This window comes from Leguminivora glycinivorella, chromosome 4 (assembly GCF_023078275.1).
Source record: "Leguminivora glycinivorella isolate SPB_JAAS2020 chromosome 4, LegGlyc_1.1, whole genome shotgun sequence".
Lineage (NCBI taxonomy): Eukaryota > Metazoa > Arthropoda > Insecta > Lepidoptera > Tortricidae > Leguminivora > Leguminivora glycinivorella.
This window is the reverse complement of record NC_062974.1, coordinates 14141430-14160577: the sequence shown is the minus strand read 5'-3', so window position 1 is coordinate 14160577 and position 19148 is coordinate 14141430. Positions and strand designations below refer to the sequence as shown.

The following is a 19148-nucleotide window of genomic DNA, read 5'->3' as shown; positions in this document are numbered from 1 at the left end:
ACTCCCTTTATTATCTAGTGGTTTAAGAACCATTGGAAAAGAAACTTTAGGAGCAGGAGTTGGACTCTTATCTGATATGGTAAATGCTCGCCCTATAGACAGTTCCATACGATCACGATTCAAGGAAGCAAGTGCAAACCTGAAAAGAAAGGCCGATGAAAAAATTGATTCCCTTATGTCAGGATCTGGGTATAAAATGTCCAATAAAAGAAGGGAACCGCTCATTGCTCTAAAAGCATCGCGACGAAGAGGAAGTAAAAAAAATAAAAAAGATATAAATAACGATATATTTTCAAACTAAATAATGTCATTTTTACATAATCATTCATGTGAGTGTGCGAAATCTGAATTAGATATATTTGCCCTTCCATCAACTCAAACAAGCATTGAAAGCGGACAGTGGATTCATTATAAACCAATTTCATCTTTAAGCGATGACGGTCCAATCGAATTTCAAGTACCTGGATCAGGTGATGACTACATAGATCTATCACACACAATGATACACATTACTGCTAAAGTGTTGAACCAAGATGGTACTAAATTAAAAGCAGATGCTGCAGTTGGACCCACCAATAACTGGTTACATTCTCTTTTTAATCAACTTGATGTATATTTAAATCAAAAACTCATATCACCACCAAACAATACATATGCCTACCGTGCTTATATGGAAAATCTTCTCAACTACGGACCAGCAGCCAAAACAACTCATCTTACTTGTGGATTGTGGTATGAAGATACGCCGGGCTATATGGATACTGTTGACGTTAACAACAAAGGGTTTAACAAAAGGCTGGAATTTATCAAGGAGAGTAAGGAAGTAGAAATGATTGGTCATTTACATGGTGATATATTTAATCAAGAGAAATTCTTAATAAATGGTGTAGAACTACGTATTAAGTTAGTTCGCTCAAAAGAATCATTCAATCTTATTTGCCACCAAGATAAAAAATTCAAAGTACAAATAATGGATGCCAGCCTCATTGTAAGGAGAACGAGAATCAATCCTAGTGTTTTGTTAGCCCATCAAAAAGTATTAGCCACAACAACTGCGAAGTACCCCATTACGAGGGCAGAAGTTAAGGTTCTCACAATACCAACGGGGGTTCAGGGTAAAACATTAGATAATATATTTCTCGGACAAATTCCTAAAAGATGTATTATTGGATTTGTATCAAATTCAGGTTTTAATGGTAATTTAGCATTAAATCCGTTTAATTTTCAACATTATAATATGAATTCATTTAGTTTGTTCGTAGATGGTCATGAAGTTCCTTCTAAAACATTACAACCTTCATTTAGTTCTGGTACAATAGCAGCAGCATATCACACTCTATTTTCTGGAACTGGTATTCATTTCCATAACGAGGGTAATGGAATAAGCAGAACAGATTTTGGTCAAGGTTATTGTTTATTGTGTTTTGATTTAACTCCTGATTTATCTGCTAATTCAACTTCACACTGGAATCTTGTTAGACATGGTAGCGTTCGGATAGAAGTACGTTTTGATTCCGCTCTAACTAGTACCATTAATTGTATTGTGTATGCAGAATTTGATAATATAATTGAAATAAATAAAAATCGTGATGTATCTGTAGATTACAATAGTTAAGAAACATATAAATACCCCGTTCTCTTTAATTTATTTTATTTGGAATTCACCATTGTTTGCATGATCATCAATAATTTGTATATGTTACTTAACTATGGATACTAAAGAAATTCAATTTTGTATGAGGAAACTAAACCCATTGTTTAATTCAAATGTTTTTGCTGCCAACAAAATACCTATTCGGGTTAATCTACCTACCTTTATTGTCAGTAATTTGGACCCTGATTCAAAACCGGGTTCCCATTGGGTTGCTATACACATTGATGTAAATGGTGTAGGTGAATATTTTGACTCCTTTGGCAGGAAACCTTCCGGTTATCATAAGTCATTTCTAGATAGAAATACGAGACGGTGGTTTTACAATAATAAATCACTTCAAAACCATTTCACTTCTGTTTGTGGTGAATATTGTTTAGTTTATTTGTATTTTAAGTTTCATGGAAAATCTATGAAACATATGCTTAACTTGTTTTCTGATAATTCTTTATGTAATGATCTAGTATTACGAAACATGTTTAAGACCTTTTTTGTGAAATAAATAAAAATACGTGTACTGGTAATAATGATTTTTATTTTGAATTCTCACATAGTAACCTTTATAAAACTACAGACATTTGACACCATTTTATTTCTTATTTATTTTGTTTGGAATGTGAAACAATGCAAAAGAATATCTTACAAGGAAATTTACTTAAATCATAAAAAGGAAAGATAAGAAATGTGAAACACTTTAACACTATCCTACTGCTATCGTTAAAAATTATATTTATCACTGTTTCTTATTATCTATAAAATATTTTACACATGTGTCCTTAGAAGCTAATTGTTTTGTAATATTATATACAATATTTCGCGTATTTTGTAATTCCAAGTCGTCTTCCAACGCAAAATACTTCAGTCTGACGTCCGCGTGCTTCCAGTGTTCCGTGGATGGGATGTTTTTGATTGTTTGCATATCATATATCTCTATTTTAATTAAGTGAGATGAATACGCCCCATCATCTTGTCCAGATGATAAATTAGCCACGCCTTCTGGCGAACTTTTGCTTACATTCGAAGACCGTTTCAAGGTTTTACACTGCTTTTTAGGTCGTTCAAAGAAGCTGTCAATATTATTTCCAGGACGTTTCTTTGCGAGGGCTTGCTTAACTTTGAAACCAGCTGTACCTTCCTCATCGGTTGAATCACCCTGATTTTCCGGGTAGTAATAGTTCTTGAAAGTATTTTCAGAGAACTGAAACAATGAAAGACAATATTTTAAACACTATTAACAATTCTATTAATTAAATACAAAGAACACTAGACGAAACAATATTATAAAAAGGCAATATGGGTTACAGTAATTTAAAAAGAAAAACATACTCACGTCCATTGTTGGATCTGTCTATAAACACTTCACTTTTGAACGCACACTCCACTTCTCTATATACCACACTAGATACAAGGAGCTCTGGTACAGAAGGCTGCCTCTACAGGAATACTTATTCAGCCTCGACTCTCTTTGGCTTTTATACTCGTAATATGGTAGAGAGCAGGGGAACGTACCATAAATCTTGTTTCAACCAGTTCATCTTATACCTGAACGCAAACAATAAACTTTTTGTCATTTTACAATACAATAAACATCTATAATAAAGCAACTAAGTTGTTACAATAATAAATTCAAGTCACAAGAATTACCGGTGCGTTAGTCTAAAACATGTTTACACCAGTTAATGCTCTTTGTTAAATATGAATAGAAAGTATCATGCCTTGACATGTTCGTCGAAGGATCTCTTTACCCAAAACCCGAATTATTCAAATAAGCGGAAACAATAAATATATATTATCTTTAAAAATGCACAAAAGACATTTTTATTCACATAGAATTAGCCTTAAACATGTTTTAACCGGTTCTCAGTTTCTCACGTCGTAACAAGTTTATTGAAAGTATGCATTCTCTTAAACAATACACAAGTCATAAAAAATAATAATAGACATAGGTAAGTAAATTATTCAAAGAAGGTACAATAAATAAAGCAATTAAGCAAAAACGCAACTTCACAAAATTACCGAGGTTTATTCAGATACAAAACATTGAAATATATGTAAAAAAAAAAAGTTTGATAAGATGGGAAATTAACTTTTATTAAGACGTAATCAAAAAATTGACTTATTAATCATATGTACAAATTTGGTAATACAACAAAGAGATGTATGATAGAAATAGGTATAAGATATCATAAATATTCGAGAAAAAGAAAGATACGCTAGATAGGATCGTTAAGTTTAGGTATTTGGATAAACTTAAATGTAACTCAGAAGTTCTTAAGTTAAAACGTAATTATAATACATTTCATAAATACCTACATTTATAGAAATAAAAGTAAAAGTAGGTGAAACTCAGTTAGGTTTCATAAAGGTAAGTCTAGACTACTTAGGTTAACTAAGTAGGTTTTAATTAAATTTGGTTAGGTTACGAATGGAAAAGTTAGGTATTTTAATTAGGTTAGGTTAGGTTAGAATCGCAATCCATATGATTACAAAGTTATACTAAAAATTAATTATAAAATACCTATCAGTATGAGACACAAGGAAAAGGTGTGCATGACACTGCCAGGTAGCTGGGTAGGGTAACAATGGTCTAGCGCCGAGTCCAGATCGAACAATAGAAAGGGTCGGTAATCCTTTTGTGACCGTCGTGCACAAGGTTTATTGTGTAAAGAACGTATTCTGTAAATACTAGAAGGAGGCTTCTGAGAGCGTCGAGACCCAGCGCAATGAATCTAAATGGGGGGCTATTAGTTTTTTTTTTTTTTTTTTTTTTTTTTTTTTTTTTTTTTTTTTAGGTTCAGTAAGACCATGGATGGGCGGTGGTGGGGTCCTGGGAGCAGGCCCCAGACCCGGGCTGGTAACGGGGGTACCCTACTACTAATAAGGGGGTAAATAAATTACCGTATGCGTATCAGCGATATGCTTCAACATATGGTCGATGGTCCTCTTGGGAGTATCGCACTTGCGGTAGTCGCCCCAGCGGCCGGCGCCGCCGCCGGGCGTCACCGCAGGCCCGTTGGACGCGCGGCAGCACAGCGGCTCGTTGCATTCTGCGTTTGCACCTGCGCAAGGCATATACTTGATTCAAATGTGTTATATTCTTATAGGTAGTAGCCATTAGTCAAAAACTCAGTATAGTAAGTATTGTAACAAAAACTTCATCCCGTTATTTGGGGTGAAAATGTAGGTTGGTACTGTACCTACTCGCGTCAAGAAAAATATTGGATCTCAGACTGAACTAAAGTCTCGTCAGTCTCGTGGAAAGGATATTCCGATTCTACCTTCCTTTCAACTTGATCCTTGTATGTATAGTATAACAGTTACAGATAACTCTTATTTGCTACTTACTTAACCACAATAAGTTTTAAGTACGTAGGGAATTACGGCGACCTTAATTAATACATACATGTTCGCGTTCTCCTTTCTTAAACCATATAAGGTTTCAGTCCTAATTCCTTTGATTTTTTATGCGATAGTCGTCCTAGCGCTCCTTTAGCGTTTTATTCTAATTAGGTATATCCCTTTGCCATTCGTACTAAATATTCAATGGATTCTGCAAGAACGCTTGCTCTTAGGTCAACGACTCGTAATGGAATTTTATATGTAGGTAGCAACAATTACATTTGTGTATGCGTAACAACTTAACAATGAATCACCGTTCCTAATTCGTTTCACGACCCGAATTAAATCTTATTCGCGTGACATTCTTCTACAGCAACTGTTTTGAATACTGCCAAGCGGTTTTGATCGCAACTAGAAAATCTGCAATTGTAAATATGTTACTTACCTTCAGCGTAATATGGATCGAAATGAGTATCAGAAATCTGAAGAACTTTGAATGTTGGAGCCTTGTCTACCGGGATATCGAGGACTTTCGCTACTGGCTTCGGCACCGGAGGAAAAGCGACTTCCCACTCATGGTAAGGGTTATACACGTCACCACAAGCGTCGCCTATGACAAAGCTGCATATCTCGTCGGGTCCTATTGTTACACGCTTCAGAACGTATACGACTTCACTCTGAAAGTGAAAATAAGTGTGAAAAGAAATATGTAATCGATAAATAAATATGCTGTCTAATCCTATGGTCAGTTAACCGCACACCACAAGCATTCAAATACATCGTTACATAAGTGTTTGTGGTTAGTTTGAATAAATAGAAACTTATCTTACCCCGAAGAGCCTTGTTATTCCATCACATACTCTGGCCGACTGTATTTTCAATGAGACACAGAACTGAAATATCATTTTATTGATTTCCTCGTTGCTTTTGCCAGCGCGTATGTAGTGTTGGAGGAGACCTGCGCCGGCCTTACACGCGGTGCACGATACTTTAGACATCACAGAGTGTTCTACTTCGTAGTAAACTTGCTTTAAATTGAGCAATTTCAAGGCTTTTTCTACGAAAAGTGGCAAGTTTGAGCTTTTATCGCTGTCCCACAAAAGGCGAGAGTAGTTTCTTTTTAGGGCAGCCATGTGCGCTATCAGTTCCGTCTCATTCGCTGACGGCGGTAGCTTGTGCTCGTGGTTGGAAGGCATGAAGAACAGTTCCTGGTTGCGAGGTTCTGTCGTCCAGTTCCAATTGTCCATCGGAGGCGACCATTTTATTACAGGTTTTGTGTTCCATTTTTGATCCAGAAATATAGGGTTACCTGAAAAAGAATATTGTTATCATTATCATATATGCTGTACTCGTATTGTTTTCGTAAGCTATGAACATAATACTCATAGGTACAAGAAAATATGCCTACTTCATATAAGTACCTATGATACGGTTGATACGTTCACAAAAAAACCGTCACATGGGCACGTATTTTGACTAAGGTTTGGATTTTGTGAAGTTGGGGCTTGTAGAGCTAGAAACTTGGTTTTACATAACATCTGATATTTTTGACTTCCCACAGCTTTTTGGCAATGAAAATGTTTTTGCTGGGATATTATAATAAAATAACCAAGCCAACTTGACAATAATTTAAAGTTAATGACTTGCAAACTGAGCATGCTTAAGAATGTTGTTATAATTATGCTACCACATGACTATACAAACAAGATTACATAAACAGATGTTTAAAGTGCCACATTATAAATCGACGATTGCAAATGACAGACATTCGCAATCTTAAGCCATATCGCAAATATGCGTAGGTATTCATTTCAACTTTCTCAGCTTGGCAGCCAAAGTGCTGCATTTATTGAAAGCGGTATTTTTAGCACTTTCATAATATTTGTACAGGATAACCCCATTGTGCTTTATCAGCATGAAAAGACGACAAATCTATTACTTTTTTTTTGCCTTACTAAAAAGGACTCTGAGAGTAGGAAGAAAGAATCAACTAAACGTTAATTATTTTTTTACAGCTTTAATTTAACATCGACTATAGTAAAAATACCTAAAGTAGTTGTTGAATTGTACTTACCTAATACAAAAGTAATGTAAGCAGAAGTAAGTAGTGTCAACTGCAGCGAAAGCCATGGTATTCTAATAATCATCACTGAAGGCGAAGAGAGAAGTTATCTGAAACAGAGGAAATATCATTTGTAGGATACATTGTTTGTGTGTACCTTATATTTTTGTCATTATAAAGTATAACAAGGTATGAATTGTAGTTTACATTCTAGTATTGTAGATATCTACCCGGACATGGCAAACCACCAGCGTATGGTGAATCATGTGTATATTTGGAATTCCATTACATTCTGGGCGAGTTAAGTATTCTTCAATCGACTCTGGTATATACAGTCGCCATCAGATAATATATTAGAGCTATCAAGGTAATAAAAAATATCTGCACGGGTAGCATGGTCGTGCGATAGACGATAAAATATCAGGCCGTCCCTATCGCACTATTAGTAAGTGCGATAGGGACGGCCAGCTGTTTTATCATTTATCGCGCGACCATAATTGCCTGCCTGAACGAACACACACTTTAAAAATACTCTGACGCTTTGACAGTAGATGCGTGTTCAAATATTTCTACATCAATATTTTTAACCGCCTTCCAAATCTCAAAGGAAGGGGTTATCAAGTCGTCTGTATGTTTTATTTTTTTTTAATGTTTGTTCCTCGATATCTCCGTCGTTACTAGACCGATTTTGAATTTTTTTTTTTTGATTGAATGTATATGCATACAGATTGGTCCCATTTTTCTTAGAACCCAGTTCTGATGATGGGATCCTGGAGAAATCGAGGGAACTCCTCAAATCTGAAAGGCATACTTATGGTGATTTTTGTGTTTTTCAAGGAACAGCATGCATTTACGTACGTAACAGTGACATTTGGTGCAGTGGAACTCCTGATGATGGTCAGAATGGAACTCCTCAAATCTGAACAGCACACTTATAGTGACTTTGGTATTTTTATAAGAACAGCATGCACTTACGTCCAAAACAGTGACATTTGGTGCAGTGGAACTGCTCATGATGGTCAGAACGGAACTCCTCAAATCTGAACGGCACACTTATAGTGACTTTGGTATTTTTATAAGAACAGCATGCACTTACGTCCAGAACAGTAACATTTGGTGCAGTGGAACTGCTGATGAATAGTGAGCCGCCCATGGTTAGAGTTCCGTTCTGATAATCATTCTCATCTGTAAGTACTTCAGAATCATCCAGATTTCAAAATTGGTTCAGAAATGACGGAGATATCGAATAATAAACATTAAAAAATATACAGACGAATTGATAACATAATCCAACATTTGAAAGTATTTATCACCAGAACCCCAAAGGAAGGCGGTTTTTTTTTTCTTAAAAATTATCTTTTATTAAAACTCTGATGTATCTGATGGTGACTAGCTGTAACTCTGATGTATCTGATGGTGACTCTGATGTATCTGGTGGTGACTGCTCTATTAGTAGTTACATAAGTAAGTATTCCAGATTCTAGTGCAAGAGTGTTGTATGTCTGTCCAGTCCCATAGCAAATCTTGTTCAATATTATGTATAAATTCACTACTATTCTTAATAAGTTTGAATGGTTTCGAAATTTCTTTATTTAGGTTTCTTCCGTCATAATATTCATAATTATTGAGGACAAGTAAGGCAAATAAAATGAATCCGCATCGCCAGTTACGTGTCCCAAGTTAAATGTTAAAAGATGTCGACGTAACTACACCGACACAGATTTTAAGCTCGCTCTCAAAATACTTAAGTCTAGATAACATAAACCACGCAAGTTTAAAAAGTTATGTAGAAAAACAGGTTTCAGAATCAAAAGTTTCATATCACTTTCGTATTCGACTGTATACAAAAACTTTCATCCCGCCTGCCGTGAAACTCGTAAAAAATCTCTTCTTTATTTGAGTGACTTTGTAATTGTCGTAAAATCATTTTTGTAATGTAATAAGCTGACTTTTATGAATAAATCCATAAATATATACTTGAAATGTAATAACATTAGTAATAGCACTATAAAATAATTCGGTAGTAAAACTATTTCAACTTTAGGAATATGTAGTGAAAGTGGGACATCGGACGATACATGACCTATTAAACGAGTCTTTACATAATTCAAAGCAATCGTTGTTGTACCCAATAAAAGTTAAAGATTTACTCGAGACCCATATTTCCGGTAAGCTTTCATACGACTGTGGGTATATGTATATCGGGCACGTGCGTCGTAAACATGGCTTATGTAATTTGAGTCACAACTCATCTCTTATTAAAGACCTACATTTACTTTACCCACTTTCTTTCGGTGAAATGTGTTCTATATTTATTTAGTTGAATATTGTCATCTACTGACGATCTGGCCCCGGAAAAATCATGTAATTAATAAATAGTATCCCGGCTGACACTAACGTAGTTACTAACAGTTTTTATACGATGGTTTGAAATATTTTTAGGATACCCTATTGACCAACGTACATATGTGCGCGTGTATTTAGGTCGTCCGATTGGTTTAGAAGTCACTCTACTACTTATTGCCTATAAATAATATTATTAATTAATGGGAAGATCTGATATTCAAAGTGAATGGGCGCAAATCGCTCTACGGAGTGTACGGTCGCCGGTGAAGCAGAGTTGGATCTGCGGATGCGGCCCGTCTTCTCGTGAACGCAGTCGGTACACATTTGTCATTTCAGAAAAAATGGAAAACAATGTGTGATTTACGGTACGTGTGTGAGTCAGCGGGTTTTACAGACTGTACGCGGACGTGGAGGTCGGCACTTTCTCCGCGCTTCATTGACTCGCTCCAAAGAAAGTGACGGTTGTATCGCACATTCGCACGCGGTGAGTCTGCTTATTGACACATTGTTACCGTGGTAAAATAATCCGATGCAAGCAGTCAGTCGTAAACTCTTCATCCTTATCCTACACGTAACGGAAACGGTAACGCGCGCCCGCCGAGGGCGATGAAGCGGCCTATCGGAAATTGTTGCGTCTTGGTTACCATGCCATAAAAAAATAAGTGTTATGGGCAGGTCGATACTCATGAAATCCATGAAACCTCTTAGCCCTACCTAGTATATTTCAGGACCTGGTAAAAAAACAATGTTTTTTTTTTAATATTTCCCTTTACAAACACTAGTAAGTACCACTATGCGACTACAATTTTTAATTGGCTATCAATTATCCTTCAATTTGATTATGAGGTGAGGGCGGACTTAGAACCAGTGCGTATAGGTACAATACAATGTGTTTCTAATTATTTTATATTTTAAAATATCTACTTTTATTTAACAATTAACTTCGTAATCAATCACGATGTACCTAATGTAATTTCTGCGCAGTTATACCTCTAGTATGTACATATTTTCCATAAAATTGAACTCAAGAAAAAAACGAATTAAAAGAAACAGAAGCAGTGCCTAAAAAGATAAGGCTGTTATGGCTAAATAGGTACTTACCTTCGTTAAGTAAGATACAAAAAACGTCCTTTGTTTTTTATTTCAAGACATCTTAAATAGATAAATTATAATGAAACATCTACTTTGACCAATTTAAATTAATACTTTGGTGTTAGTCGGTTAACCTTAATCTCATACATTATAATGTGTGTTACCTTATCCGACCGAGACCCTTTTGTGTATTCACGTAACCGGGACGCACGACAACTAAATGACATCATTTAAATATCAAACAAATGTGTGTGCGTTCCAATTTGCTACGAGACAAACTAGTAAACAAGAGTGTAAGTATTCGATGCTGAATGCCTTATCGTATACAGTGTGGGGCCTATAACAAAGGCGAAGAATTGAACTCTAGGCTATTCTCCTTATACTGATCAACTTTTGTTCGGCGACTTTTAAAAATAACTTGTATTTTGATTTTTATCACCCTTGAAAGTTTTTTCTAAGAGGTAATGTATTGCGAATTCTGTTAAGTCTAAACTTTAGACTCTAAAGTGTTACAGACAACGTCAATGACAACAATAATGGCGTACATTGAATCTAATATTTATTTTGTATGAAAAATTAAAAATTTAAAGACTTCATAATTTTTAAAAGTCACTGAACAAATGTTGATCAGTATAAGGAGAATAGCCTACAGTTCAATTCTTCGCCTTTGTTACAGGCCCCACTCTGTATAAGTAGTTAGTTACCTATGACTTCCTAAACATATGACTAGAATATTTAGCACAAAAAGTAAATTAATAATTAATCATACTTTCCATACACCATTTCGTCTCGGACCCGGACATGGTACTTTCCAAGAGAAAAAGTTACGTGAGTCACTTTAAGGAAAATACAATGATATAACAGCCGAGTGACCATATTTTATTTTAAGAAATTCCGACTCCTCGAGAATCCATTAATTTGAAATATTTTTTTAAATATAATCGTAACCACATATATATGCATTTTAGGGTGAGTATGAATTATTGAACTTCGTTTTCAAGACTGGAGTGGACAGTCTAATTAATTTAATTCGTAAATATTTTTTCATTTTTTGCCTCGATCCATTGTATTTTCCACTTAATATTCTAATATTGTTTTGTTTTTTCTGAAAGAAAGAACATAAGTAATTTTAAGACGTGTCTATAAAACTATTACTATTTTTCAGATATATGGAAAAGATACATGTTTGATTACACTAAGCAAGACTTTTTCTCGAAGTAATAAAAGACATCAACGCATATTTGGACAAAATCAGCCACAATTGGGAAATTACACCTATTAACAAATCATTACGGGGTAAGTATAAAATATCCGCTTTGTACAATAGTTAATGATGACTCTGGAGTCTAGTCGACTTGTTAGGCCGTTTTCACATTATCCGATCCGATATCGGATGTCGGAAGGATTTCAATGGAAAAAATCCAAGATGGCGCCTGTAATCAGCTGATATCGGATCGGATAATGTGAAAACGCACTTAGAGTGAGCTGTCGTGATGTAGGTGACCAGCACCATTTAGAATTTTGTTCAGAACGCAATTACTCTTAGGGTGGTATTTAAACGAAAATCAAAAAAATTACTTTTTTTACGCAAATATAGTCCAAATTCATATCAAAAATACTAATTGAACAGCAAAATTTGCAACTCAAAATATTACTAAATACACTTCAATATATATTCGTGGCGTGCATCTATTTTAACTTTTAGTAAAGCTTTTTCATGATTGCATCGCTAATAATTACTATTAGCACAGTATACCTAGCAACGCTTTTTTTTTAAATGTAGCTTCTATTTTTACATAATATACAGCAGTTTAATCTAAATGACACAGCATTTTATTCTAATTGCAATCATTTGTTTATTAATTACAACATAAAGTAACCAGCAAAAAAAAAAAAATTTTAAGCGCATTCAGAAAAGAACGGCTTTTTTAACCGCCGCTTAAAATATCTTAAAAGAAGGTGGTTCTCTATTAGTTTGTATTTTTTCTTTTTTTTTCTTAATGTTTGTTCCTCGATATCTCCGTCGTTACTGGACCGATTTTGAAATTTTTTTTGATTGGTTGTATATACATACAGATTGGTCCCATTTTTCTCAGAACCCAGTTCTGATGATGGGATCCTGGAGAAATCGAGGGAACTCCTCAAATCTTCAGATCTTCTGCCTTTCAAGGCATACATATGGCGATTTTTGTGTTTTTAAAAGAACAGCATGCATTTACGTACGGAACAGTGACATTTGGTGCAGTGGAACTGCTGATTATGGTCAGAACGGAACTCCTCAAATCTGAACGGCACGCTTATAGTGACTTTGGTATTTTTATAAGAACAGCATGCATTTACGTCCAGAACAGTGACATTTGGTGCAGTGGAACTCCTGATGATGGTCAGAACGGAACTCCTCAAATCTGAACGCCACGCTTATAGTGACTTTGGTATTTTTATAAGAACAGCATGCACTTACGTCCAGAAAAGTGACATTTGGTGCAGTGGAACTGCAGATGATGGTCAGAACCGAACTCCTCAAATCTGAATGGCACACTTATAGTGACTTTGGTATTTTTATAAAAACAGCATGGATTTCAGAACAGTAACATTTATTTTGCATATTGACTTTTCAAGTCAAATTTTGTCAAGCTTCTATTTCTTATAATCGGATTCATGAGGAATTGAGGAAACTCCTCAAACCCCGGTATACGTCTATATTGATTTGAGTTGCCATCAAATAATTAAAGCATTAAAAGCAGTTTAAAAAAATACCTACACATTTCTACATAATCCAACATTCGCAAGTAGCTTTCACCAGAACCCCAAAGGCGGCGGTTTTTTTCTCTTAAAACTTATTGACTACTTCTAACCTAACCTAACCCACTTTTCTCACAAAAGTTTGTTTCTGTGAGGGTCAAAGTTCTAACCTAATCTAACCCACTTATCTCACAAAAGTTTGTTTCTCTGAGAGTCGCAGTTCTAACCTGGATCCCACTGGCCCGGGAAAGACAAGTGGGTATGTCCGACTCCCATGGACTCCCTTGGGGTGTTCCGACGCTCGCCTTGGGCGGGGTTTCGGGAACACGGTTGTAGACCACCGTTGCCCCGCCAGCGTTGCCCTTGCGGGCCCGGCTCTTGTGGCTGGGGTCATGCAGCCTACTCCGCTGAAGGTACCCTTAAAACGCTTGAGGGCCTTCCAGCACAGAAACTCTTCAGGCGGGTGATGTAGCTCCCGGTCCATCACCCGCAAGTTTCGGTTAGGGCGGCATCAGTCTCTCTGCGAAGACTCTTCGCCGCCTGCCTGGCCTTCTGCGGCGCTGAGCTCGCGCACTTTTTCGGCGGCCTCCTTTTGCGTCATGACAACGATGCTAAAGGTGGTCACTGCCTCCCACTCCTCTTCACTGCTAAGCATATGGCGTATTAGCGCCGGCAGTGAGAGATCACCCCCTATAACCGTGAACAGGGCAGCGCGAGGCTCATCCCAAGCAGGGCACTCTTCGCGCGTGTGTTGGGCCGTGTCCACTGCTCTTCGATCACAATGGTGACACGCTGTAGTAGGCTCCCTTCCCACCCTCTCACACAGGTACCAGCCGAAGCAGCCGTGCCCCGTCAGGAGCTGTGTGAGATGGAAAGAAGGTGCGCCGTACTTACGTTCCACCCATTCTTTTAGAACGGGCCGAACAGCGGCCGCTTCTTTCTGGTTCCCGGCTAGCTCCCGGGATCTCCAAACGCTCGAAGAACACTTCTCGTGCTTCTTCTCTCCACTTTTGGATTTCTTGAGGGGCAGGCCAGTTCTCTTCCCTCCTTGCAGCCGTCACCCGCCAATAGACCGCGGTTTGAACCTTGGCTTCAAGGTCCCACGGCGGGCTTCCGGCTAGTAGGCTAGCTGCCGCGTACGAATTGTCGCGGTACGCTCGAGCCACCCTGAGAACTATAGCTCGTTGAGGACGACGCAGAAGGGCCTCACTTTTAGATCTCAGGGTGTCCGCATATATTGGCGCCCCGTAGAGGGCCATTGAACGTACCACGCTCATATAGAGTCGTCTACATGCTCCTCCTGGCCCGTCCAGATTTGGGAGAATACGCCCAAGCGCGCCGGCAGCAGCCAGCAATTTTGGGGCCAGACGCTTGAAGTGTTCTTCGAACCTACCGTCGAGAACGAGTCCCAGGTACTTCATCGTCGACCCGATGGCTATAGAAGTTCCCCCCACTGTAATTTGGGCTCCCTCCGGAGGTTTATTTCGAGGCCCGTGGAAGACCGGAACCTCGGATTTGTGCAGTGCGACTTCCAGACCTAGCGCCCGAATCCTATGCACTACGTGTGCTACCCCAGCTGTGGCTACATAGGCGGCCTCCCTGTAGGTTCTGCCACGGGCCGACACGAGAGTGTCATCAGCATAGCAGGAGATGCTGACCCCCCGCAGAGTGGCCCCGCGTAAGACCCAATCGTATCCAATGTTCCACAGGAGCGGCCCCCAACACCGAGCCCTGTGGAACACCGCACGCCATTTTCCGTCTTCCCCAGCCATCTTTAGTTGGGAATACCACAACGCGCCCGGCAAAGTATTCCGCCACTGTGTTTTGTAGATGATTGGGCACATTGTGATATTTGAGTGCCGCCTTTATTGTCTCCCAGAGTAAGGTATTGAATGCATTCGAAATGTCTAGTGACACAGGCATCACAGTCCCACCCTGGGAGATCTCCTCTTCTGCGAAGTCTCTTACGTGGGCAATTGCGTCTAGTGTCGAACGCTGCGGACGGAAGCCATATTGGCAATCGCTCAGACCCGACTGCATGCTCTTAACGAGACGGGCGGCGACTATACTTTCGAAGACCTTGCTCGTCTCGTCAAGCAGCACTATGGGGCGATATGCTGACGGCTGATCAGGTGGGCGCCCGTTCTTCCGAAGGAGCACCAACTTGCCTGTTTTCCACCTATCGGGAAAACGCCCCTGGGTTAGGCACGCAGTGAAATGGTTTCTGACTCTTTCCTCCATCTCGCTGAGCGCGACTACCAGGTATGCCCAGGTATGCCGTCTGGCTCGGGTGCTGTCTTTTTGGAGCGGAGTTTCAAGACAGCAACACTCAGTTCGACCTCCGTGACTGGCGGTACCTCTCTAACCACGTCTGGTGGTATGGCACAACCAGATGCCATGGCTGATGGCACAAAGCCGCCCCTTTCTAGGAAAAGAGCACTGACAACTCGTTCCAAATGATCTGGCTCGAGACTGCTGGTCAGTGGGGGGGGGGGGGGCCGGAGCTTTTGCCTTACGCTCCGATACGATCTGCCCCATGGATCCTCTTCTTGAACTCGGATGCGCCTTCTTCTACTTCTTGTGTATTGACGGCGCGCAGCCACGCAAGCGTTTCGCAATTGATTCTGGCAGTGAATTCTAGCAATGAGTTCTGGTATCCACCAGTACACCCGTCGTTTCGTCGAAAGAAGTTTTGCTCTAGGCATCGCTGCGTCGCAGATGCGAATCAGCGCAGCTCCGAGTTGTTCCACCTCATGCTCAACCCTAACGTCCACTGAACCATTACTTTGCCCCCAAGACTCAACGATGGCCGCCTCCTTGGGCACAGTTCTAACCTTTTTTTTTTGACCCAGACCCAGACCCTTTTTTTTATGTCCGACTCGCACGGACTAAACCCCCTGGGGCGTTCCGTCGCTCGCTCTTTGGACGGGGTTTCGGGCACTCGGTTGCAGGCCTCCGATACCCCGTCAGCGTTGCCCTTGCGGGCCCTTCTCGAAGACTGCTTAGGCAGCTTACTCCGCTGAAGGCCCTCGGAACACGGGAGGGCCTTCCAGCTCGGAACCTCGTTTAGGTGGGTGATGGGACTCCCGATCCATCACCCGCAGGTTCCATGGGCGCCAGAAGATTTCCGGCGCCCGGCGGTGGACATGGTCTTTGGTTCCACCGCTAACCTAGTCGGCCGCAAAGGATAGGGAGAACGGCGCACCGTAATACCGGCACTCCTCTTCCCTTGCGGCCCCACCAATGCCGCTACAGCGGAGCGGCCCCGCCAAGGTCGCAGGGGGTAGGGAGAGTGGCGCACCGCTATACCATCACGCCTCTCCTCCTGCGATCCCACCTCGGCTACCGTGGGAGGGCACAGAGCGGCATCCCATACTGCCGGATCTTCCCTCCCACGGCAGTCCTCCCAAATGCGTCTCAAGTGGGCTTTACAAGCCCATTTGGAGCATTCTCCTCGGGCCAGCTCGCCCAGCAACAAGCCGGCCCTGGGTACCTCTTAGCTTCGCCGTGGGTGACCAGTCCACGGTTACTAAGCCCCCCCACCACGGCAAGGTGGGCACCCTCGGGAGGGGGGGGGGCACAGTTCTAACCTAACCTAACCCACTTTTCTCACAAAAGTTTGTTTCAGTGAGGGTCGCAGTTCTAACCTAACCCAACCCAATTTTCTAGCAAAAGTTTGTTTTCGTGACGGTGACAGTTCTGTTCCTTAGAAATAATGCAATGAATTAAGATATTGTAGCTATAATAATTATTAAATTAGCTGAACGTGAATACTTAAAAAATAAGAAAAAAGGATGTATGCTCTTCGAATTTAATAATTTGCTATGAAGACGGGTAAATTGCTGCGCAATTAGTATTTTTGATAAGATTGTTGTATTTTTGTTCCTAAAGGAATTTAATTGTCTTGCATTAGAGGAAAAAAGTAATGTCGTGCTGATGTGTATTTTGGAATAATCTGCATTACTAGTTTTGTTAATCATTTAGTTTATTTGCAGTGAAGTAATTAATTTGATGTACAGAAGTATATTATTGATGACGATAAATTGATAGGCGATTATTTTTTTGCTGTGCGCTTAATAATATCCCTTACTCTTATATTTATTTCAAGATAATATAAATATATGATATATTTTATTTATTTATAGATTTATTTATTTATGATGTTTATAAATAATATGCCAACCTAGCAGATTTTGTGGAGCTGAGATATTGAATGTGGCGTCTCTAGTGCTGTAATAAAGTGCATTGGAGTAGTAGGTATAGGTATGTACCTAATAAATTATAAGTTTACACGGCCTGAAACTCTGTCGAGTCCAATACCTCATAAAGTTTGTTATTATTTTAAGTTTGCGCAAGTGCTCCATAGCGACATGTGGCAATCACAAATCAATGTCAATAAATGTGACAAAAGGGAGTCATATATTGGGCATTAGCGTGTCGGACATTGGTGCTTTTACCTTACTTTTGGTGTCATTAGTTAATTATAGTATTGTATCCGATCCGTTGCTACTTCCGCATGAAATTGTTTAATCACGTTACATAACAATGTTTACAATACAAATAGTTGAGATCAAACGAGGTCACAGATGTTTGGTAAGAGTAGTCTGCCCTAGAATTTGCCCGTGACCTATCTTGCTAAGACTTAAACGATAATTAAGGTAATAAATTAGATTACTTAGATAGTACAATATGTTCCCCGTGTGGTGTCGGGCTAAGAATTTCACCACCCTCTTTCCTCCCGTAGTTGTCGTAGAAGTTGACTCTGGGGTTTAGGTTCACATTGTGATATGGGCCCATCTACCCATATAATTGTGATATGGGCCCTTTTAGCCCATGGGCTAGCACCCTGTTACTGCGATGGCACAACTTCGGTTTCTTTCAAGCCTTATATCTCTAAGAGTGGCACTCAATTTGAGTAGTTTCATTTGCTTTGCCTACTCTTTTTTGGAAATACGGGTGTAAATGTATGTATGTCCCTTTTAGGTATACACTACAAGTTTTAATAAGCCATCATAAGTAAAGACTTATAACAAACATAATTATTACTGGACACTCAAGTAGATAGATACGATACATGTTTCAGTTAATATATGATGGCAAAAGTTTATGAAGGTCATTTTATTACTTTTTCTTTTTAGGGTTTGCCAACGAGGACTGGTTTTACCGACAAAAGTAGTTATGGGATCTGCAAGACTTTATTCGATGGCAGAATTCGAAGAAAACCTATCACAAGTTGGTAAGTTTAATACTGCATGTATTGATGAATTAATTACGAACGATAAAAGTGAGTCTTATTTATGTATTTACAGGGGTAAAAAAAGTTATATGGGTACGCTATTACTGCAAACGCCAAACGAACATAAAAATTGCGTAGGAATGACAGGTGCTACGTAAATCACGTGACTATTGTTACAATTGTTATTTTTATGATCAACATCTTTGCTAGGCCCACCGGCAAATTTATAACTACAATACAATGCAATGCCGGCAATGTGACGCACTCGCGCAAGATGCAAGTTTCGCCGGCTACAAGGACTATCTCCAATCTGCATGCTCAAACAACTTTCTTTCATGCATTACGATACTTTCGGTCCGATTCAAATTTTAATAACGTCAAATATTAGATATGGATCGGATATTTCTAAGTCAAACCTGACGTTTTGAAGATTATTAAACAGACGTCACTTTAAAACGAACGTATTGGTATCTATAATTCTTATCACGGTGACATCTTATAAATATCTTAAAAATATTGTTAGAATACGGCAGTTTGTTTACAAGAATAATTCGACCACATAACGCGTGTAGACGTCCTTTCAACTTTAGCTGCATTTATACATTTTCAAATATATAAAGAAGTTTTCTGAAAGTAAAGACTGTGTGAAATCACTTTTTATTTTCTTCCGCAACTGACTT

At 39.1% G+C, this 19148-nt stretch overlaps 1 protein-coding gene across 2 annotated transcripts in view; it reads right to left on the bottom strand.

Moving 5' to 3' along the window:
• LOC125225096 (sphingomyelin phosphodiesterase) overlaps window positions 1–19148 on the bottom strand; it is a 51974-nt gene that overhangs the window by 20073 nt on the left and 12753 nt on the right. For both annotated transcript variants that reach the window (XM_048128640.1, XM_048128639.1), the window contains exons 2-5: window positions 7065–7162; window positions 5821–6299; window positions 5436–5667; window positions 4550–4710 (exon numbers count right to left, since the gene is read on the bottom strand). In XM_048128640.1, coding sequence (XP_047984597.1) covers window positions 4550–4710; window positions 5436–5667; window positions 5821–6299; window positions 7065–7137 — 945 coding nt within the window. In that variant the 5' untranslated portion in view covers window positions 7138–7162. The remainder of the gene's footprint in view (window positions 1–4549; window positions 4711–5435; window positions 5668–5820; window positions 6300–7064; window positions 7163–19148) is intronic.